The sequence below is a fragment of the Molothrus ater genome, chromosome 13 (assembly GCF_012460135.2).
Source record: "Molothrus ater isolate BHLD 08-10-18 breed brown headed cowbird chromosome 13, BPBGC_Mater_1.1, whole genome shotgun sequence".
In the NCBI taxonomy this organism is placed as follows: domain Eukaryota; kingdom Metazoa; phylum Chordata; class Aves; order Passeriformes; family Icteridae; genus Molothrus; species Molothrus ater.
In genome coordinates this window covers 11,125,195-11,148,775 of record NC_050490.2, presented here as the reverse complement: position 1 = coordinate 11,148,775, position 23,581 = coordinate 11,125,195, and the positions used below count along the sequence as shown (strand labels likewise).

The following is a 23,581-nucleotide window of genomic DNA, read 5'->3' as shown; positions in this document are numbered from 1 at the left end:
GTTCTTGCACAGGGAGAGTAGGTAAAGAATGCAAAAGATAAAACTAGTTGGGACTATTTTTGAACTATTTCTTTCAGCTGTTTTTGTTTGCATTATTACAAAGCCTTGGCAGAGAAGGGAAAATATTCTTAGAATAGCGATTTCTTCCTTTGTCCTGCATCTGTTCCAAAACCGTACAATGTATTTGAACAGATGGCCAGTACCATGCAATGATCAAGCATGGCAATGACACACAATCACAGTGCTCTTCATAGAGGACTGAGGTTTCAAAGCTGAAATAAACCCTCAGATGTACACATCTTGGTCTTAGAGGTACATGTTCAGATTTAAACCTGCTTTTTATTTTTCTTGAATTGAGCTTTCTATTGGCAATGAAGGACAAACAAGTACTCATTATATCAAAATAAAATGCTGGAACAGCTCTGCAGGAAAGAATTTCCTGATGGTGTTGCTCGGACAAGAACCAGAGGAGCGACATGGGCTCTATGTCGCTCCCATGGCTTTAGAATCTTGAAATTATGTTTTGGGTTTTTATGAAAATGTGTAAAGATGGTCAGAAAAAAAAACATGTTGTGGTTTCACACTTTCATCTGTATCCTCATCTATGCTGTCATTTTGTATCCAGAGGTATAAGTGACTTTATTCTAAACTCCCCAGCTACACTCTTGGGGCAAACTATGTTGTTCTCCTATTTTTACCTACCTGTCCCCCTATAAAGAGGACCTTGAATTTATGCCTACACTCTTCATGAAAACCCATCTTTACACTTAAAGAACTCTAAGAGAATGCCAAGATTATTTTTCTGTATTGCAAATAACAGCTTAAGCTAAGATCTTAATTGATGTTTCTCGTAACTGCTACAACAAACACTGCAATTTACAGTTATAGTAATGTTCAGAGATTTTTATGCTGATACTTAATGAGTTTCCTATAGCATCTGCTCTCAAATTTGGAAGTAAAAACCGGTAAATTAAGTAGCTGGTGGAGAAATCTGATAATTATCACTGTTCACATCATTATTAAAGGAGTGCTGAAGCAACCTTTGTTGAACCCTTGTTAAGAACCAGTGTTCTTGCTAAACACTGATTTATATTAAATGTAGTTAGTGTAAGGCTTTACAGACTGCTTCACACATTTGTCTTCATACAGGTTCTCTTTCTGCATCCATTCTTCCTTTTGCTTACGCATCAGCTTTTAAGCAGAACATATAAGTGGGATGGCTGACAGGAAAGCTAAAACGCCCACAGAGAGCAGAACAGTTATTTTCATCAGCTGAACAATTTGCAAAAAAAAAAAAAAAAATCCTAGACACAACAGTCAGAGCACTGACGCAGCAGCATGCTGGAGTTGTGAGCATCGCTGCAGCTGTCATGCATCTTCCTAAAGCTGGGATTTTGGTTTCGCCCCGACCCCTTGCACCGGTCTGAGAGAACGCAGGGCTGTGGTAGGTTTTTCCTTCTCCGGGCAGCACCATTGGACTGATAAGATGCAGCAAAGCACGTATGAAAGATAAAGCGGAGGGGGGGGCTGGGGGAGGAAAAAAAAAAACCCAAGAAACAAAGTGTTTTCTACGGGGCTCAGCCGGGCCGGGGCGGCCGCAGGGCGCAGCCCGAGCCCTTTAAGCTGCCCACCCTGGGCGCGGGCCGGCGGCAGCTGCAGGCTATTTATACCGGGGCGGCGGCGGCGCTGGGTGTCCTGCGCGGGGCGGTCCCGGCAGCGGCGGCGGGGCCCGGAGCGGAGGCTGCCATGGCCACGGCGCTGCCCACCGCGCCGGCCGGCGGGAGCCGCTCCGTCAGCCGCACGGCCGAGTCCTCGCTGAGCCCGGCGCGGCTGAGCCGGCTGCAGGAGAAGGAGGAGCTGCGGCAGCTCAATGACCGCCTGGCCGCCTACATCGAGCGAGTGCGGGCGCTGGAGGCCGACAAGTCGGTGCTGCAGCAGCGGCTGAGCGAGCACCAGGCGGGCAGCGACCGGGAGATGGGCTGCCTGCGGCTCCGCTACGAGGCGGAGCTGGCCGACGCCCGCCGGGCGCTGGACGACATCGCCATCGAGCGGGCCACGCTGCAGGTGGAGCTGGGCAAGATTGGCGAGGAGCACCGGCAACTGCACGTCAGGTCGGTGCTCCGGCCCCGAGCAGGCCTCCTGGCCCGGGGACACCGCGGGGAGCCGCCTCTTCGGGGCTCTTGCGGGATGAGGGGAAGGGGATGCTGCTGGCAGCAGCCCGTGGGTTGTGGGAGGAGTGTGCGGTGATGTTTCATGTCCAGGTCGTGCAGGAGTGATAATCCCGAAGGTGTTGCGCTCTGGGGTTAGGAGACTCCTTGATGCCTGTTCCGGAGGTGTGCTGGGGTGACGCTGCTGAGTGCCCCCGATGCTATGGGGTCACCTCAGCACCTGCCTGGGGTGGGCGTGGGACTCCTGCAGAACGTGGAGTTCTGGGTGCCCTTCTGGGCCATGAATGCGTAGCTGCAGGGGTTTGGCACCACACCTGTGTTTACAAACAGTGAAGATAATGGCAGTTATATGGGGAGTTATGGAGCAGTGGAAGGAGTGTTTGTTTGGATCAGAGTGCATCTTTTTTTGGGCTGTTTAGCTCAGACTTTGCACAGAGGGGAATACAGATAGAAGATAGGATACTTCTGGGAGCAGAATGGCTTACCTGGTCCAGGTTGGTTCTGCTCAGAAGTTTTCCTAGTGGCTTTTAAGTCTGACATGAGCTGCCTGCTGTTTTAGCTTGGCTTTCTTGTAAGCTGTGTGTCCTGAGGCTGGAATAATCACTTTGACTAAGCTCACCAAGCCTGAACAAAGGCAATGTTAGTGCTGTCCCATCCTCCAGAAGGAGGAAGAGGTGTGTGAGCAAGTGTCCCATCCCAATAAGCTTCCTCTATAGAAATATACAGCCTGCTAGCACTGCTGTAATGCCCTGTTATACCCCCATATCAGTTACAGACTTGTAATAATTTGGATGTCCACAGTCCCCTTACATCTTGTTATAAACCTGTATCAGAGCAAATTCAGGCACCAGCTTCTTCTTTTAATGCCTGGAGGAACTATTGCCTCCTCATAGACTCAAGTAGCTGTTCTAGTTGGGAATCAAACACGTTTTCACTGTAAGCTTCTGTTTTAAGCTGCATAGTTGTTGGGCTTGTGTCTGTCATGCTGGGTTTTGGCTCACAGATCTGTACCATAAATCTAACCAGCCACTTGAGTGGACAGTGAGGAGAGGGGTAATGCCTGTTATAAGACTTTTCCGCTGCTCTTTGTGTTTGCATAACTCTGGCTTTGTTTGTAAAGCTTTAGACTTGGCAGATATGCAATTCTCTAGACTGTTGGGTTGGGTTTTTTCCTTTACAGTAACCAGGTCTTAGAAGTGGTTAAATTTATAGCCCATGGGAAATGATACATAGTACATATTGGTTTCTGAAGGGACTAGACTGAAGTCCTAATATTCATGTGTGTTGTATCTGGGCTGCCTAACTGCAAATGTCTCAGATGACTTGGAACAGACTTTGAGGGTATCGTGTCCTTAGATATATACACACCCTCTAAATAACCTGGGGGCTGTTTAACTCTTATAGAATGAAATGTCACTAGATCATTTCCCAACAACATTAACTACTGGCCCTTATTATTCACTAATTAAGAGACTCAAGGTTTTTGACAACAATAAATTGATTGCATTTGGTTTTTTTTCTTACTACTTAAACAATGGTGACTGGAAGCAGGTGAAAGATGTTTGGGGAGGAGGAGTTGTAGATAAGCATATTGTTTGAATTCAGAGCCTCAGGAAGGTCAAAGCAACTGCAATAACACAGCAGAGAAAGACAAGACAAGTTCCTTTCTGCACCAGGGAATGTGGACGTGCATTTTGCTGCTGAACAAACACAGTGTAGCAGCTGAGGTTGTAAGAATGAATTCTCTACCTGCTGCTGACATCCTCTGGCCTTGACGAACTGCGGTGTGTTTCAAACACACCTGATATCTTTTGGTAAAATTGTTTAAATTCTCCAGTTCAAGCCTATGTGACATCCTGATTTACAAGGAATGTGATTGGCAGTGCCTTAAAGCTTTTGCTTGTAATTGATAGTCTGTAGGCCACACTTAGCTCTGGAATGGTTGGTATATGGAATGTGGCAGAGTACTGTAACTGTCACTGCTTGCTGCATATGGGTGTAAAGTGGTGTTCTGAACCCCAAACTTGGATTAAAGGGGTAGTAAATGCTCTTGTCAAAGTCAGTTTTGTTAATTTGTTGCTCTTAAAGATGAAATGTCTCACACCAGGGTTCTTTGAAAATAGTATTTTTCAGGAAAGAATCCAGAAAACCTGAGCCTGGCTGTCAGACGCTTACATTGGAAAGTGAACTCTTAAAAGAGATACTAATGAAATTTCTTTTTGCGCACACTTTGATTGCAGAATGAAATTTATATTATTGTAGGATGAAACAGTCAGTATTACATAGTGTTATTGACATACTTAATATCATACGTAATACACTGATAGGGGTAGCAGAGACCCCAAAAGGAAGGTAAATAATTAATATCTAGGAAAGAAAGAAACCTCAAACTGCAGCACATTATCTTGTTTTTCACTGTTAGTAGAGCTATGTTTCTCCTAGAGTCTGAGTAAAGAGTAAATAACTTCTAGCACAACACAGTCAACAAATGCCTCTGAGGAACAGGGCTAGAAAAGGCCTTGAGCAAGCACCTGATGTAGCCACATTCCCCAGGCCTGTGCTGGAACCAGCCATACCTGTATCTTTTCCAGCAGATTCTGTGTAACCCTTATTTTAAATTCCAGATGATGGAGACTCCAGAATATCCCCCCCAGGCAGTGTACTTCAGTGGTGAACTGCCAGTTTCCTCTCCCTAACATCTAACCCACGTATTCCTCCCTGCAATTTAAGCCTGGAGCTTCCTGTCTTTCCTGCAATAGGCATGGAAAACAGATTCCCTAACTCTATGCAGCGGTCCTTCATGTATTTAAAAATTGTTCTGTCTCTTGTCACTATTCCCTTCTCTAGACTAAACAACCCTTAGTATTTTCCAATCTTTCCTTGCAGTTCAAGCTTTCTGAAGTTGATCAATCCTGCAGAATTACTTTGGACTCTTGCCAACTGGTCTCAGTTATCCACTGGAATTGTATCCGTTGTATGAGTTGACACAACTTTGCCACTTGGCAGAGCTGGTGTTGGCAATATAAATTGAGGACTTCCTTTACTCTTTGTAATCTCAAATACAAGTTTTGAGCAGGGACTCTGTTTCTGGATAGTGGGCAGGCAACTGGCAGGATTTTAAAAGTTGGAGCAGTCTGGGGAATTATGGCAGTGTTCTTCCTGACAGGAGCTCGTTGTGGGCCCTTCTCTCCTTTCTCCACTGTGGTGCCGATGGCCACTGAAGGGCGATGGCCATCCAGGTGGTACGTGCGGTTCCACTGCCTGGGTATTGCTCTGGAGATGATATGGGTATTTGATGATGGATATTTGCTCTGAAAGCCAAGCTCCCCTCACCCTGTACCTGCTCTGCGGTGTGAGGGAGGGGACGGAGTCCCTCGCGGCGGTGGCTGAGGGGCCGCAGGAGGCAGAGCCCCGGCGGGGCAGCTCCCCGGGCCGGCCGGTGGCCTCCGGGGGACAAAGCTCCCTGTGTGCTGCGGGGAGGAGGAGCGGCACCGCCGGCAGCTGCGCTCCGCCCCGTGAGGGACCCGAGCTGCCCTCACGGCCCGGCCCGGCCCGGGCTGCCCGGGACTCTGAGGCGCTCCCTGCGGCCCCAGCCCCGCCTCTGCTGCGGGGGTGTCCGTGCGGGATTGTCCGGCCCCGGTCGCTGAGCGTGCCCAGCTCTCCCCGTGCAGCCGGGGGCCTGTGCCGTCCCTTCCCTCTCCCCTAGGGAATGCCGTGGAAAATAGCTGGCTTCCGCTTGGGCTTCGCTCTGAACGAGCTGGAAAATGGGTCAGGAATCTCTCCAGTATAACAAATGATGCTTGTCGGAGGGCCCTGTCTGGTTTGTTTTCTGCTCTCACCGTGAGCCTGACAAACCTCTCCTGTCTTTAACCGCAGACCCCTCTGAAGGGAAACACATTGAGGAAAAATTCTCCCATGCTAGCTGCACTTAACTGAGTAAAACTCTCTCCTGTAGGAATTCCAAAAAAGAAAGTGATTTAAACGTGGCCCAGGCTCGTGTGAGAGACCTCGATGCCCAGCTAAATGCGAAGGAAGCTGATTTAGCAACAGCCCTGAATGAGAACCGGACTTTGGAGAATGAGCTCCGTGAATTAAAGGATCACGTACTCAGTGTAAGGCTTGCTGTTGGAATCTAAACTTTGTTTTTCCTCCTGCAGTTTTTGCTTCATTTTCCTCAATTAATTATTGATATTTAAAAGCAGAGAAGGCCTGGTAACTATGACCGTGACAGGTGGACAAAAACCTTGCTGACAGCAAATGCTACTGATGGTGGTTTCCTTAAAACTTCCACCTGTTGTAGGTACCTTTAATTCTATGACCATAGGATGTAATGTTTCTTGTTCCAAAGTCAAAGCAAGATGAAATGTTCTGCTATAGTCCCTGTAGCATTCTCTAACGCATCAGGGAAGTGTATAATACTGAAAGTGTATATTAATTTGTCAACATAGACTGTATTTGGAGGATTAAGTGTCAAAAAATTATATTAGTAGGAAGAAGTTTGGAATAATTACAGTTTAAAGGGGAGGAATATATATGGATAGTACAATTGATTCATGAGAAGTCTACTTTGAGGAGTCAAATTTAGCTGGTGAGATTAACAGCAGTTCTATATTTGCCTTGAGGAAAATCTAGTCTACATAACAGCTAAATAGGATTCTATGTGTTGCTGATATTTGGATCCCACTGACATAAGAGTACACAAAGTAACCCAATTCACTCAACCAGTGTGTTTTGATTGCTGGGGTAATTAAGTTGAATGACGTGTAATAAATTGGCTGCCTAATTTGAAAAAATACCTCTTAATTTTGATAACCCTGTTGTCTGTCTTTTCTAGCTGAATCTGTCACTGGAGGATACTAAAAAGCATCTCCACAGTGAAATGTTGAGGAGGGTGGACCTAGAAAACCATATGAAAACATTGCAGGAAGAAATGACGTTCCAGAAGCGCCTTCATGAAGATGTATGTTTTAGCTTATTAACAAGGCATCTTTTTAGGTATCCATGATCCTTGGATGCACTTAAAGCCCATCTTAACATTGCTTTTTTCTCTAAAAAGGTAACTAGCAACCTGTGGCAGCCCATCAGCTCATAACATCCACCTAAATAGGAAGGCTCAAGAAAGTACTTAGCCTCATGTTAACTAGCATAGTACCAATAAGTATCTGGGATATGAGAAATTTCTTAGGCTGCTCTTCTAAAGAGAACTGAAATCCCAATATATTATTTTGTGTAGGTGATAGTGCATATATTAGTTACTGTTAAATTATTCCAGATGTTTACTTGAAGCCTAACGTAAAAGAAGTTAAATCTCCTTTAAGCAACTTGTGTTCCCAAATTTCTTAGCACTTCTCAGAGGTGTCTGGTAACCCTTGTGAGAGAAGTCAGTACATACAACTAAATGAATAATTGATATATGAACGTAAACCAGCTTCCTTCTTACTGGTAGGAATCTCAAAGTGTATGGTTTGATAGAGAATTCTCATTTTTCTAACTAACTGCTATTACTTTTTGAATAAAACAAGAATAGGTGAAGTAACAGTGCTTAAAGAAACTGAACTGTATATGCATGTGTTCTAAGTTAAAAAAACAAACAGAATCTATCTAGTTCAAAGAATTAGTCTTGCAAATTAAATATTTACTACATTTTAGTTTAAGCAATGTTGGCAGTGAGGTGGAAAAACAACAGTGAGGCAGCAAGGTGGATGTGCTAGACTTAATGGATGAGTAAGATATGCATAAAGATGAATTACTGTGTACTCAATGATAAATCTGCTTCAACAGGGATGGATTTGTGAAGCTGGCACACTAAATCCAGTTTCAAACTGTATTGGCTTGTTTATCCTCTGAGAAATTTCTTCTAGGAGCTCAAGGAGACAAAAAGAGTCCATGAGAGCAGGATAGCAGAAGTAGAATCTGGTCGTCAAAGGGAATTTGAGAGCAAGCTCTCAGATGCTCTGCAGGGGCTCAGAAAACAGCATGAAGAACAAATTCAAGGCTACAGAGAGGAGATGGAGCGAGCATTCAGTGCAAAGGTGAGTTTGGAAAAGATGACAGTAAAACAAAACTGAAATTCTCTGCACCTTGACATAATTAAGGTCACACTGGCAAAGACAGCTGATAGATGGAGCCCCTGCATTCACTGCACAGCTTCTTGGCTAAGTTGTTATGGATTTCAAAGCAGTCAAATTTGACAGTAGGATTTCTGCAAACATTTGATCCCAAATAAAACTGGTTCAGGCATAAATACAGGGAAGGATTAGAAGTTGATCATATTTCAGACTTCTGACAGATTCAGGACCAAGGTGTGTTATGTTTGTATTAAGCAATTTCAGTCTTGAATAAAATCTAACTTTTCCTACACACCAGCTTGCATGCCAACTCAGGGAATCCCTTTGGGTGCCTGTGTTTTGTTTCCACTAAAAATTCTGTAAGTGCCTCTTGAAGGAGCACTTTATCCTTTCTTGGGATATCTCAAGATTGAGGTATTTGTAGAGCAATTCAATGCTGCTTGTAAAGATGCAGGAACTCTTTAATAATAGACCTTTTGGGGAAGAGTGATAATAGTTTGATTTGTGCACCCATTATCCTGCAGTTCTACACTTTGACAAGCAGCTTCTAAACATATTCTCCATTGGTCTTCTGGAGAATCAATTTACTTAATATCCATACAAAGTCCTCATACATTATTAACTGAAATATCCTAATCCAGAAATTTTCACTACCTAATTATTGCTGACTTTTTCTGACCTAAATGTCAAACTTGTGTAAACTACCCTGGAAAGCAATACAGAACTTTCTGACCTGGACTTTATTGGTATCTGCACACTTCAGTGAATGATAACTATTTCCAGGTGTAACAGGTGAAAATTACTTGGTGTTCCTTGTTTATAATACATGATAATGTGCAACTCAGGACTAACAGTGACTTTTTCACAGGTGGAGAATGCCCAGCTAACTGCAGCAAGGAACTGTGAGTTTGCCAATGCTGCTCGGGAGGAGCTGATGGAAACACAGAAGAGAGCTGATATTCTGATTTCTCAAGTTAATCAATATCAAAGCCAGGTTCTGTCTTTATTTGTATAACCTTATAATTATTTTAATATATTCTCAATTCAAAATACTGGCTTCTTCTCTCTAATCTTTGCTTATGGTTTGATTTTTTTTCCCCTCTCCCCCTACTTTTAGAATGTTGCTTTGGAGAGCAAAATAAAGGAGCTACAGAATTTGCTGGATTACGATCGTGATCTCCATCGACGGCGTATGGCTGAAAAGGAGGAAGAAATGGCACAAGTTCAGAAGCAGGCACAAGCACAGCTGGAAGAGTATGAGCAGCTCTTAGATGTGAAACTGGCTCTAGACTTGGAAATAAATGCGTACAGAAAGATGTTGGAAGGAGAGGAACATAGGTAGGCTATGACAAGATCTTCATTATGAGAACTTGCTTCATTCAAGACCTCTACACTAACTCTCTATCCTTCAGAATGTGGAGGGAGAACAAACATTAAGCATGTCATTAATAGAGTAATTTAGTTACTGAAGCATCATCTTCTGTAAATGGCATTTATATCCCTATCCATTTATATCTACCACATGGTATAGTAAGATGAAGTAACGTCATAAATCCAGCTGATAAAATTCAAAGGTCCATTAAACATTCCTCAACTTTCTCAAAGTTATGTCCTACATCTTAGAAATAAAGAGCATTCAAGTTCCATGAACAAAGCTGGGAACTTGGATGAACTCCTGTCTATGTGTGCATGGTGAAAACACGAACTCTCAATACATGCTAGGGAAGGTCAAAAAATGACTTTCACTAAAGCTTGTGTCTGTTGAGACTTTAAAGGAATATTTAGTGCAGTTGTGAATCTTCCCTTATCAATATAACTGCTCTGGACTCTGGGGCTGTCTTCCAAAGGAAACAAACCACTTAGCTACTCTTGCCAATAAAAGTAAAATTTTGTATTCAAGACTCCATGAAAGCTTGGATGTAGGAAGCTGTGAGGCTTGGATGTAGAGGGAGGGGGTAGGTATGAGAAGAAGCAAAGCACATCAGGTACTCAGGTGAATGTTATCTGACTCCCTTCTAGGCTAAAGCTGTCACCCAGTCCATCTTCACACAGCACAGCAACTCAAGCAGCAAGTCAGGGCCGACGATACCTGCATGGGAAGAAAAGGAAAATCAAAGAAACCAAGAAGAGGGAGCATAGTGCTGTACTTAAGACTATTCAGCATGTTTCAGCTACTGGAAATATATCTATTGAAGAGATTGATGCAGATGGGAAATTTGTCAGGCTTAAAAACCACTCTAATGAGGTACTCCCATTTCAAGTCTGCATTGTAATGTATGACTGCTCAGGGATGGCTTTGGCTTAGTGACAGACTAGAGACTGACCTTTTGGTACTGCAGGTGCTCTGTTCCCAGGGCTGTCTGGGAGGTGCTTTTGGGTAGAGGTGCAGGGGCTTCTATTATGCAGAAATTGAACACCTTCAGCTGTTTGTCATCAGATTCACACTAGCACTACCAGGAGTACCACTCACCCTTGATGAACTAAATAGGGTGCTCTAGTAAATTGGATCAAGATGGCTTTGCATTAGTTGAAAATACTTAAAACAGCTAAAAGGTTGAATAGAGTTGGTGATATCTAATCTATGCAGAGGGTTTATCTGGCCCATTAGCTAATTCTTCCACTAGTTTAGTTTGAAAATCCAGAACTATTAGAGTTCATCATCAGGACTTCAAACATATAGGTTGTAGTTTAGCCATTACTAAAGTACCTGAAATACAGAATGGCCCATGAAGTTTTAAGGTGTTGGCAAACTGCTTCTTCAAAATTGTCAAATACTTGTATGCTACATGAGTGGGATTAAAACTGGTCCATGAGTCTGGAAAGAACCTTGTGTTTGAATTATCTGGTGTTGGTCTGTAATGCTGAGAGAAATTTCTTGTCTCACAGGATCAATCTCTACATGGCTGGGTGTTGAGACGACGCATTGGAAGTGTGGCAGATGTGAATTACAAGTTTCCTTCAAGGTTCACTCTTCAGGCAGGCCAAGAAGTTACAGTAGGTATTGGGTTTGTAAAACTTCCTCAGAGTTGTTCTTACGTTACATGTCAGTAGAGATTCCTGTAAAATGGAAAACTAAATAGATACTCCAAGTGTCTAAAGAACTAAAGCTCTTATTTATGTCAATAGATAGGGGGAAAATCCTTGAAGTCCTTGAAGCAACTTGATCTGAAATGCTAATTACATTTCCTTTAAAGCTTGAACTGAACTTGGATCATCCCAGACTGGAGTGTGCTCTATTGTAAACAGAATCATTGTATTCTAGGGCTTTTTTAGGTTTTCCCATTCTCCTGTGACTTGATAAAAGTTGTGTGGAGACTCAGACTCCTGCTAAAACTCTTAGCCTACTCCAGGTCAGCAATGATCTGTAGCACTAAGAGAAAGACTAGCTCTGAAATCATACTCTAAGTACATGTGATGGTGATCAAAGAGCTGAACTCTACACTTGCTACTCCAAACTGTGGAGGAGTTTGTTCAACAGATCAGTGAGTGACTCCAGGTGAGAGGCTCTTGCATGCTCAACTTGCTGCCCTGAGCATGTCTGTGACTATAACTTGGCTCTGTGACCCAAATGCTCTGTGTGGCCAAGCAGGGCTACCTCTACACTGGACAGAAGCTGTTAACAGCCTTTTCTGCAGCTTTACAATCTTCAGCCAGAAAAACTTTACCAACCGTTCTTGGTAGTCCTGAAAAGAACTAACTTGCCAGGGATTACAGTGGTTCAGTTTCTCCTACTGGATGTCTGTGGTATTAAAATGCTTAATAATTATATATGTTCAGCTGAATTATAATCTAACTATAGAAGAAGATTCTTCAGAAGGTCACTGTAAATCTGTTGCAGATCTGGGGTGCAGCTGCTGGTGTTAGCCCAGGTCCTAGTGATCTGGTCTGGAGGTCTCAGAAATCTTGGGGAACTGGAGATAATATTGGTGTTACACTCATCACAGATGATGGTGAGGTAAGTGAAATAATAAAATGCTTCCACTGTCCTAATGCTAAACTTGTTTGTGCTTAATTCCTGTGGGGTCTTGGTGGCAATTCAATTGTATTCTAGGAACTTGCAGAGAGGAAGATAATGCTTGTACCCAGAGAAGAAGAAAGTGAGCAAGATGATGATTATGAAGAAATAACTGGAAGTGAAGCAGAGTTTGCATCTCAGGTAAGCTACCTGAAGCTTAAGTATATGCTGTCAGCAGAGTCATTCAATGGCCATTTCTTTTCCTTACTAAGTGAAAATACTTCTCCAAGTACTCTTCATATCCTGCAACTCTCAATGTTTTTCTTGATGTCAGACCAAAAGAAGAAGAAAAAAGAAATGTTGTTTGGTTTCATGATAGTGGTTCCTGTGAGCATCCTTAAGCAGGTGAGATGGTGAGAATCATGCTTGTCACCTCACAGAAAACTTGCTTCATCAGTAGTGCTGCAGTCTCTTGTCCCATGTAGGATGTAGCTTGCATGGCTTTGCATCAGAAATGCAACTGAAGTTTTGCTTATTCTCTGAGTATGATCAAACAGTAGCATTAATTATTTGCTATCTTATTATTGACACACTGAAAATACAACCTTTAATGTCCATTTCATCTACATATCTGACTGTGAATTAAAGCTGTTATCCCAAGAACAGAATGCAAACACTAACTACTTCTGTGGGATGAAGGGACTTGACACTCCAGTGTCCCTAGATTGCTTTTAAGACAATTTCAATGTGAACTTAAGGTCAATATACTTACAAACTTTTGGCTACCAACTTGCATGGTGTAATATCCTGTGCAAGACTAGCCAGCCACCTCAAATGCCTTTTGACTGACCATAATACAAGTCTAATCTGATGCATTTTTGATACACTATTAGCTATCTTTAATTGCTGAAATGGTCCAAACCAACTAATATGAGGGCTTTAAGTTGGTCCTAACCAAACAATTCTAGACTGTACTTGATTCAAGCTGGTTTGTGTCTTGACCTGAAACAGTACTATGGTACAAACTCCAAAGCATGAGAGCAAGGGGATGCTTAGCTAAAAACTCTCTCCTTCCTGCTGACAAATGTTCAGCTACTGCAGCTCTTCCTAAAACTGATCCTACAGAGTTACAAGGATGGTCACGTCTTACTGCACTAGGTTAAGACTCCCACTATTATTTCGTAGATATTTTCATAGTGTATCTGTCTGAAAATGAACTTAAAAGTACCTTAGTACTGTCTTTCTGAAAAAAATGTACCTTAACAGGCAGTTACTGCCTGCTGGTTTTTATTTGTTTTTTTGTCCTTTCAAACAGAAAATCTGGGTAAATATCTGTTACTACAATACCAAGTGGCTTAAAGGATATTTGTCAGTCTCCTGACTTGCATGCACATTCTTGTAATATTTTCAGTCTCACTGAAGGATGGTGAGACCCAGTTAAATAGGCTATTGAGGAGGTCTATAATGCTGTTCTGCCCTTTGGGCTATTAGCGATACAAGCTTCTTTTCATACTCAGAGTAGGGCCTCTCCTAAAGGATGGCTTCTTTTTATTTTAAAAGGCATTTTTTGAATTTACTTACATGACTTGTTTAATAATCAGTGATGGAAAGCAAAAGTAACTTTTTTCCTTACACTTCTAATCTGTTTTATCAGCAACTTTACAATACAGTTGTGTGCCATTTATGGTAAGAATCAATCCTAATACTTTCAGTCAAATTTTAATGCCGTTCCTGTCTGCTGAATTCCTGTCAAACTTTTGATATTAGTACCTATATGCTTTTGCTGCCTTGGTAGTACTGAAATGGCTGCTTAGTAAACAGAAGTTAGCTTGTTGCCTGCAGTAAAATAATGGGAAGAATGCATGCTGTGCTTTAAAGGAAGGCAGTGTTTCCATGTTTTGCTTCTGCTTCTACCATCCTAACAAGGGCAGCATGTATCTGCATGCCATTAAGGTTCTGCTGCTTGGGAAGAGAGGAAGTGATGGGCAGTTTGACAGCCTTTCATTTAGGAAGGCACAGGCTCATGTATTGCATGGACTTAAAGACTTGTGTAGTACAGTTCATGTACTGCCTTTTGAAAATCCACTTTGCTTTATTAATAAGTAACTAAATGTACAAAGTGCTAAAAACCCTACCTGCCTATATGAGGCTCAAGTAGGTAACCAGCAAGAAATATTAAGTTTCTGTGAAATATTAAGTTTGTACACGTGCTAATTAGCCTAATGTTTTCATGTTCTCTCTCTGCAGCAAAATGAAGATCCCAGCTGTTCTGTCATGTAATGTGGACAATAATCTGAAACCACATCTCAGTCCCAGGTGACACAGACTGTATGTGTATTGATATCTTCTGTCATATCTGGAATTTGGAACTCACATATTCCATCTGACGTCTTTGTGAGAAGAATTGTCCATTACATGATGGAATCTCCTGCCTTCTGATACTGGACCCTGGCCTTGGATTCACTGATACAAAGAGCAGTAGAGTACAAGCTCCACGTGAAGTTGTTTTTACTTTTACACAAGGATCTGGTTTCTGTGACCTGCTGAAACAGAAGGGTACAGAGTTTACAAAGCTTCTAAACGCGTGCCCTAGAAGGATGTTAAATACTTGACAAAGAACATGAGGCTGCCTCAGCTTTCTCAGTATTCTGACATGGAGCTCTCCAAAGGTAATTTCTTTTTCCAGCCTGAGTGGGAAACATGGGACCGATCATACCTTTGCACCTTGAGCAAGTCTGAAGTAAAACACTGTCCTGAAGAGTGATGAGTGGTCTGAAATGTTTCCTGCTCAGATCCTGATGCAGAGATACATAAAACTGGTCTGGATCACTTCCTAGAGTGAAACACTTTAGAATTAAAAGCAAGTTGTCAAAAATATTCCTTCCTGTTACTAAATGTACTGTTCCTCTAGTATAGCACCTGGAAGTCCCTGTTTCAGTATTGTATATTCCTAGGTACAATGTATCACAGCAGAGCTGTGCCAGCCTTAACTTAGACAAATGTATCCTGAAAATGTGAAAAAGCATCTCATTCTGACAGAGCAGGTACTGTGACCTGTGCTGCTGGCACTGTTTGATTGGTCCCAACAGCTTTCTAAGGGGCTGGAGAGAAACAAATGCTAAGTCAAAAATCAAAGCTAGAAAGGCCCAACTGTAGTGAAAAACATATCAAACTCCCTGCTCTTGGAGCATTTATGTGCTAAATCTCCATGCAGGCTGGTTATGGGCCACTGTGCAGCCCCCTGGCACTCTGGTAGCTCCGTGCTCCATGGAATGCTGTCCTGTCACCCTCAAGAGGGGACAGTCAGCCCAGGGGCACTGCTGTCACTCTGTCTCTCCTCCTGCTGGCCCCAGGGGAAAGGAAGGGCTTTGAGCCACATGAAGTAAACTTCCACCTGAGAGCAGGAGGGGAGGGGAGCAGCTGAGCCTGCACGTTTCTCTCAGTGCTGGAGTAGTGTTTTGACTGTCTTTTACCTTGCCAAAGTGTTCAGTTCCAAATTCAAGACCTGCTTTGTGTGAGGATGAAGGTGCTAAGGTGAGGTTTTCCTATGCTAGCTTAAACTCTTATATTATTTAAGAACTCTAATTTTGAGACATCAAGAGTAGATGCTGGTTTAAGACTTGGAGTTTAGCAGATCCAAATTATTGTTCCATCTCAAAACAACAGAAATAGCTGCTGCTCTAACTTTGCTGTATTTATCGTTATTTCTTAAAACTTTTTTAACTATTAAAGATATTTTTCATGTATATAAAAGCAGTCTTGGATTTAAATATTTGCAGATTAAATAATAAAGGTCTGTCTGTTCATTGATTTCTGTTGAGTGGTTCAAAAGACTTTGAAGTAATAAAACTGGTGATTTTAGGGATTGCAGAGAGAAGAAACCTTCAGCAATGCATTATGCTTTCCTGTTTATCACTTACTTCAACTAGAGCTGAACTGCTATGAGCTTAAGAGGAATCTTTAGTAGACAGCTCCCTTGTAAAGAATTCAGCTCTCTTCTCATAAATTTGTCTTGTATAGAGAGCAACTGGCAAAAGACTACATCGTCCTCCATGGCTGCTCACTTTGTTTGGTCACTACTACATTACTAAGCCAAGCAGGAGATGGTAAACAAAACCCAAAGTGATTCTATCTGCATTTGGATAAGTACTTCTGATGCCAGACTTCTTCCTTAATTTTGAGGCTTTTCTGTAATGCTTGTAATTATTACGTCTTTCCATCACTGCCTATTCTTCTTTCTCCTCCTTTTCATCCTTTTCAACTAAATATAAAAAATAGAAATGTATTGACTTGTCATTTGTGTGCAGTAGGCATCAGTGCTACTCACCCCTTTCTCTCACTGGAGTTCTCTACAAACCCTATGGAACTAGGAGTAGTTTGCACTTAGTTCCAAGGAACTTCTCTCTGTTCCTTCTGCTAGAAAACGATGTTAACAGACATAAATGCTAAACAAGCAATAGAGAAGTAGCAAGATTATTCATGCATTGTTTTTGTCACTGATAGCTGATCTATTCAGCAAAAGTGGCCTTCTGCTCAAACAAGTGCCAGAACCATGAGTACAGAAGCAGCAACCACTTTTCTTATCCCACAGAAATATTTATTCAGTTTGGTCAGTAAATTATACCAATTTTCAATGCTGAGAACTTGTACTTAGTACAACATCATCTTAATATTGACAACAACCACTTTGCCTTTTGTCAACATACAATGCAAAAGATGAATTAACTTGTTCACAATAAATTATAATGTGATAGATGAAAACAGCTCAAGGACATCAGTAACTTAGGAACTGGTTACAGTTAGCTTCACTAACAGTACTTTTAAAATGGTTTTCAATAGTAAAATCATTGCAGCCAAAGATAAAAAAAAACCCACATACAATAATAGCAAGGAAATGCATTTTTGGAGCAACAGTGAGCTACCAGTAAACACTTCATACAGTGATCTTCAAGGCACAAAGCAAAAAAACTGGGTATGGGTTTTTTTGCAGGTTGACAAATCAGGGGAGGTGAATTTTTTTTGAATATAAAATAAATACATTTTAAAAAGACGCATACAAAAGTCAGTAAGTCAGTCAAATAGCAAGGCTTTCACAGAATGCCACACTGACAGAACATTTGTGAATCCATTTCAGTCATGAAATCATGTTCACAGCTCGAATGACACGATCACTGAGGCAAGGGAACTATCACTTCAACATAATTAATGGGGAAGAAGCCAGACTCTCCATTTAACATCCCCTCATACCAATTCTCATCGATCTGATTGGTCAGAGTTATGATGTCCCCTTCCTTAAATCCAAGCTCGCCTTCATTTTCTGGCTCAAAGTCATAGAGAGCTTGGCAGCAAGGCTGATCCATGTGCACTGAAGAACCTGCCCCAGTGACAGAAAAAACAAGCACATTAATTGAGCTTCACAGCATCCCACCAGCCACTCAGCACAAAACAAAGGGGTCACAAATGTAGCCCTGCTGTCATGTCAACAGCAACAGCTTTTCCCTTACTTTTATTCATTAACATCTGGTGCTTCTACATATAAAATACAAGATTAGTGATAATAAGTTTAACACATAACTGTTCCTTAAGTTCAGCTGCTACTCCTCTTTCATTCCTAGCTGCCTTCCCTCTCAAAAGGATGTTTATCTCCAGCTGAGGGTTTGAGTAATCAGTTGTCAAACCCCATGTGCTCTCTGTGGAGCAGCTGCCAGAGGAATCAGAAGGGCAGGAGCTGAGGAAGCAGAAAAGTCAACAGGGGAAATGACAAGGAATCCTTTAAACAAATGGCACTGCAGCACATTGGTCCTGTGGGAACACCTACCATGGGCAGGGGCTCCTGGTCTGTCCTACAAACACAGCCCTGCAGCCTCAGCAGACCCCTGGATTTGCACACCACACTGCTGTGGCAGGAGTGAGGTTCCTTCACCTGAGCAGTGACAGTTCTGGGTTACTGCTCCCTGAGCTCGTGTGCTCCACTCCTTTATTTTACACATCCTCCATCTGAACTAAGGCAAAGGCTGTGGTAGAAACAAAGGCACCTCACCTGTCAAATTACTTTAGGGATGAAAACAGTTTTCTGATACAGTATCTGGCTGCTCTCATGACTGGCAATGTTTATCCTAAAATCACCCTTAATCATTAAAAAAAAAGTTAACCTTGTTAACTTGTTAATACAGTAAATACCTTTTTTAAAGATATTCTTATGGAGTAGTATTAGTTTGGATTGGTGGTACCAATATATATGTAACATTCGTATTTATGACTAATTAGAATACTTTTTATTAGAATAATAATGTTCAAATTCTAAAGCTCAACTCTGTGGTTGAGGACTAGTCCATGGTTCAACTGTAGTTCAGCCATAACAGATTTTTTAACAACATACGTAATGTATCCAAGTAAAAGTCTGGTAATTTGAAATGCATTTATAAAGGAAGAACAGGAGAAAAGGCTTAATGCTGCTGCCTTGTAAAGAGGAGCACCACACCTTATACCATGACACCTCTAGAACACTAGTGCTTATATTTAAATTATTTAGGTTGTTTTATTGGGAACATTGCAGCAATACTCAAATATTCCAGTCTTGAGTCTCCCAGCTATCCTTTTTTACTGAGTAAACCTGCATGCAACTGGTAATGCAATACAGATATAACAGCTAAAATGGCAAAAATGCATTTTAACCCATTAATCATGGTAGCACATAGGAAACTATTAAAGAGTAACTGCTCAGGGATTTTCTTGATAAAGGAATTAGGAGAAGTCTCTAAAGGAAACCAGCTAAGAACCAGTGGTGATCACTCAGAGAAAACAGACAGGTGAAAGCATCTTTTTAATTGACAATAATACAACTGGGGGCAATATCTAGTGTTAAAACTGGAAAATAGGAATTGCTTTTCTCTTTTGTGGGTATATTTTACCCTTGATAGCAACAGAAGAAAGCTTTTATTTCTAACAATGGAAAAGAAGGGAGAACAAAGACTAAGTAAACCTTCCCAGAGCAGCATAATCACAGTGTCAGGCTCATCTTCTGGAAGGCTCAGGGTAGTGACAAAGTCCTACAAGAACCAAGTAAATTAGAGCTACTCTAATACACTGGGGTACAGGTGAAAGCTTGGTGTCATACATTTGCTGAAGGACTCCATGCAGAAAAAGAGATGATGAGCCACTTGCCAAGAAAAAATGGGCTGCTTGTGTTTAAAAATAGCAGAGTTATTTTCAGCCTTTGCCAGGTAGGAGTGGCACCAGCTCTCTGGAGCTGTCAGCAGCAGAGGGCGGCGAGGGCAGTAATTGAGAGTCGCTCGCCTTCACCCGCTGCTCCGATGGGGCTCGTTTGTTACTGCAGGCCAGTTAATTTCTGACACTGAGCTACCTGATCAGAGATGGATCACATTTGGTTCATTTTCAGCTCCAAAGAACTGCAAAGAAACATCTGGCAGCCTGGAAAGGTTTTTAAATAATGGCCATAGCCAGCACAACCAGTTTCACTCCAGGCTGTAGGATCAGTCAAAGTCTTCATTAGAGTCAGGCAGCTGCTGCTACTGTATAATCCAGAGAGACAAAGCTTCCCTGCCAAAGGTAAGGGGGCAGCACTGCCTAACACACACTGCTTAACATCACAGAACTGCTGGCACCACTCCAGCCTTTTGCTGTCTACTTGCACAAATGCTGCAGAGGTTTTAGCTAAATAAATTGCACTCTGCTATTTCTGCCAACAGGGTTTATGTTAATTTGCGACTCCATATGCACCTCCTTTATTTCTCTAGTTTACATCCTTGCACAGTCAAAAAAGAACTGTCACTAATTTCAGACCATTCAGATCTGGACAGCACAAAATCAGGGTAAGAAAGAAGCTGTCTGTGATTCCTGGAGTGTTACAGGATGAAACCAAAAAGCCATTCAATGATGGTTTGGGTTTTTTGTTTGTTTTCCCCAAAGGGACGGTGTTACTGCCTGTACCTGCATGTACTCTGCCTTCTATACCATGCTGTATACATCAGGTAGCAAGACTGTACTTTAATAATCACAAACTGGAAGCTTGCTAAGATAATTAATCCCAGTCTCCCTCATAGCTGAAGTGAGTAAACACTTAGATGCTTTATGTTAAATTCCAGCATGTGGCAACCAGATCCATATATTTCATATCATAGTCAAACCTGACAAACAAACAGAGTGAAAGGCATGATGTAATACAGCAATTAAAGAGTTCTAAAATGAGCCAGATGATGCTCACAGCTGCAGCTCATTAATGAGGATAACAATGAATTAGAAATAGAGAATTTTTTATCTGCATTTACTCAAAGCAGCCAAATAACTCACAACAACATAAAAATTAAGTTTATGTGAATCTAGCCCTGCAAATATGTGTAAGTAATAAGTAGTAAATATTCCTCACATGTTAGAGACTATACAAAGGAAAATAGTGTTTCTGCTCCAAGAAGCTGATAGTTGAAAAAATATTGCAGATCACGGGGAAAGTCATTTCCACGCTCAGAACTGTACCATGGCAGTTGTGCTGAATGTGGCACATCTTGCTTTGAACTGTCCTGCAGATCTCCATGGCTTTGCTGAGTACCAAGACACTACTTACCCTGAGGGACAGTACCAGAGAAATTAAAGATCTGCATTTTGGTAGGGTCAATATGGAAGTGGGGAAAACGAATGATGAAAGTACTTGTTTGAGTAGGATGGGGAGGTCAGTTTACTAAACAAAAAGAAGGTGATTACAATGCTATTTCCCCATCTCATGGAGACTTTAAGACATTTAGCAGTTTTGCTTAGAACTGCCTGGTTCCCATTTCTAAATCACAGATTATTAAAAAAAAAATCTGTTTCATGATTCTGATTTTAAAAAGGGACAGAAGGGTTTTCCCATTTATAAGCAGGGCCTATTGAGCCCACTGCAGTTCAGAGAAATCCATATGTATAATGTTTGAGTAGGAATAGGAAAACAAAAGAGAATGAACAAAGATTTCAGTGATGATTTGTACCTGCCAGGGAGGTAAGCACAGCATCCACAGCTCCTTCAGGAGGAAAAAAACAGCATACATGGTCTTTCTAATGTTATTAGCATGTAAGTATGGCAACAATTATCTCATATATCCTATTTCTCCTTTTCATCTCTTCTATGGTGGTTTTATTTTGTTTCCATTCTGACAGCACTAAGCAAGTGAAGCAAGTGAAGTGACAACCCCTCATTCAGTGAGATGCAAACAGTGCAACAGGCCATGGATGGAATCAGTGAATGGAGGTGCCTCGCTCCTTCCCTATCTTAGTGATCAGTGGTCATTTATTTTCCAGTTTTCACTGAATTTCAGCTCATTAAAACAGATTCTTCTTTAACTAAGTGGACTGGAAGCAACCTGGAGAAGTCATCATCTGACTTTCTCCAAAGGCAGGATTGATTATCCTTAAAGGACATCCTGGAACAACTGCTGGATGGCGATGATAAACCACTGTAATGCAGTTTGACACACTGGCTTATATACAAATGCTGAATCTGAATCTCCTTTCTCCCCTGCACGTGCAAAACAAGCAAAAAAAAATCCTATATAACTTGGTAAGTAGTTGATAGGGCCAAAAAATTTTATGGTGATTTTTTAATGAAGTTGCTATGTTTTTGCTACTTTCATCCAGATGTGCTGTGAAAATACCAAGGAAGTTACTGATCCCTGCAAACACCTCCAGTGCTTTGGATGAAATGTGTCCTTGTGTCACAGGTCTTAGGAACCTGAGATAATGCACAGAGGGGGTTGTCTCCCTGTCTCCCTCCACCCCACAATTTACAGCAACACAAAAACTCAGCATTCAGGCAGCACAAAGAGCTTCAAACAATTTGAGGAATCAGATCTCACTGGGTGGATTTATGCTGCCAAACTGCTGCAAATCCCCTTCAGTATGCATTGCATAATGGTTTCCTCTTGCAGCACCGTGCAAGGAAATTCTAGAGACATTGGAAGGAACATGAAGTTACAGCTCCAAGCTTTATTCTTTCAGTTTTAGTTCTCTCATTTCTTTCCCAACAACCTTTAAAAAGGAACAAGACTGGAGGGAAGAAGAAATTGGAGAGTTAGGGAAAAAAACCAAACAACAAACATTCAGGAAAATGTCCTAGATGCCATGCTAAGTACAGAAGAGAACCTTTGGCTTACTACTTCTCTATTTTCCTTCCAAATAATGTTTGTAGAAAAATCTCTGTCTTTTTCATTCTCTTTCCTCTGCATATTGTCATTGGGGCTTTGTTTGGGGTTTTTTGTTTGTTTGGGGGTTTTATTTGTTTCGTTTTTTAATTGGCTGATCTCATCATACAATGTAGTTATTAAGAGAAAGGGCAAAATAATTTTATTCATTAGATGAGGAATAGCTGTTTTGATGTGTTACTAACTCAACTTTCAAAAGTTGCCTTTTTTTTATGAAACCAGGGCCTTATCAAAGGATAAGGTCCTAAGCCCCCACCAAAAGGTACCTAAAGTACCTCAGTTCATACTTTGGTGCATAATTTAGGGGATAGTAAAGTTATAAGATGTTAAAAACAGTAAGGGTGCAAGTCATCTCTGAATTTTACATAGCTAATATTCAAGATCCTGTACAGAGCAGTTATGCTCTGAGACTGTGGAGAAAAATTAGCATCTGGAGATACACCAGACTGTGATCAAACACACCCACTGTAGGCATCTGTCTTTGCAAGAAATGAACTGTTTTCTGCAAGTGCCTCTCCCTCTCTCTCCTCCCACCCTCAGTGGCAATTCAGAGACCTAAGAGACCAAGGAGAATGCCACACCTAAATTTCAGATGGTGAGAGTCTGTTGCGAGGAACCCTGATTCACAGCTCTGTTTTGAAATCTGGGAAACAATCTGGAGTCAGATGCACAGATACTGATACCTGATGGATCCATTGTTCTCATGATACAAGAAATACCTCAAGCAACAATCTGGCAAAACATCTAGAGACACATTAATTCTATGGCGACAGACTCACCTGATGATTTTATGGAAGAACTATAGGCAATCCCATTGTGCTGCTGATTATCACCAATTTCCAGAGTTGTAGTTATTACAGGCTTTGGCTTAAATTCCCGCTTAGGCCGACTGGATGCTACATTTATCCTGTAACACAGAGAAGACCAGCAAGAGATTTACTTAGGAAGAAAGAAGGAAGAAATACAGAACTTCAGCTCAGGTTAAGTGCTTTGCTGTTTGAAAGGTGAAGTAAGAAAATATTCTCCTGGTTCTGGTTTTACTTCTTTTGATTGGTTTGTGTTTTGAATTTATGGCATTGGGTTTGGTTTTTTGGTTGGTTGGTTTGTTTTTGCTAAAAGCTGCTCAATTCTCATGCAATACTTGAATTTCAACAAGTCCCTAATTTATTTATTACTTTGGTCCTGCTGACAAAGGCATAA

At 41.6% G+C, this 23,581-nt stretch overlaps 2 protein-coding genes and 1 long non-coding RNA gene across 9 annotated transcripts in view; 1 reads left to right on the top strand and 2 right to left on the bottom strand.

Moving 5' to 3' along the window:
- The first annotated feature begins 1,600 nt into the window (after positions 1-1,600).
- On the top strand, positions 1,601-16,001 carry LOC118690985 (lamin-L(III)-like). 6 transcript variants are annotated; one of them, XR_004980934.2, is made up of 13 exons: positions 1,610-2,111; positions 6,124-6,280; positions 7,003-7,128; positions 8,030-8,200; positions 9,105-9,230; positions 9,354-9,574; positions 10,256-10,481; positions 11,123-11,230; positions 12,075-12,191; positions 12,288-12,392; positions 12,526-12,596; positions 13,846-13,877; positions 14,439-14,503. XR_004980934.2 is itself a non-coding variant. In XM_054516286.1 (12 exons), exons 1-12 carry the CDS (start codon positions 1,747-1,749, stop codon positions 14,509-14,511), a joined length of 2,031 nt encoding a protein of 676 aa, XP_054372261.1. In that variant the 5' UTR covers positions 1,601-1,746; the 3' UTR covers positions 14,512-16,001. The 6 variants fall into 6 exon arrangements, 5 of the variants coding, with proteins under 5 accessions (XP_054372261.1, XP_054372262.1, XP_036245900.1 ...); XM_054516286.1 differs by having other exon boundaries at positions 1,601-2,111; positions 12,288-12,596; positions 14,439-16,001; XM_036390007.2 differs by lacking the exon at positions 12,526-12,596 and having other exon boundaries at positions 1,607-2,111; positions 14,439-16,001.
- LOC129046823 (uncharacterized) lies at positions 10,106-14,675 on the bottom strand. Its single transcript, XR_008508607.1, has 2 exons — positions 14,566-14,675; positions 10,106-10,325 (listed from the first exon to the last, which is right to left on the bottom strand). It is a non-coding gene; the product is annotated as an uncharacterized LOC129046823 (long non-coding RNA).
- A 765-nt stretch (positions 16,002-16,766) lies between the features above and the next one.
- Positions 16,767-23,581, bottom strand: part of SH3GL3 (SH3 domain containing GRB2 like 3, endophilin A3) — a 57,463-nt gene continuing 50,648 nt past the window's right edge. For both annotated transcript variants that reach the window (XM_036390010.2, XM_036390011.2), the window contains 2 exons: positions 23,161-23,288; positions 16,767-17,565 (listed from right to left, as the gene is read on the bottom strand). In XM_036390010.2, coding sequence (XP_036245903.1) covers positions 17,360-17,565; positions 23,161-23,288 — 334 coding nt within the window. In that variant the 3' untranslated portion in view covers positions 16,767-17,359. The remainder of the gene's footprint in view (positions 17,566-23,160; positions 23,289-23,581) is intronic.

Excerpts from the sequence above, each read along its gene's own strand:
- LOC118690985 (XM_054516286.1), top strand. The coding sequence starts at position 1,747 with ATGGCCACGGCGCTGCCCACCGCGCCGGCCGGCGGGAGCCGCTCCGTC. Across the intron at positions 6,281-7,002 it reads TAAAGGATCACGTACTCAGT|CTGAATCTGTCACTGGAGGA; the intron begins GTAAGGCTTGCT and ends TGTCTTTTCTAG. Across the intron at positions 13,878-14,438 it reads ACAGTTGTGTGCCATTTATG|CAAAATGAAGATCCCAGCTG; the intron begins GTAAGAATCAAT and ends CTCTCTCTGCAG.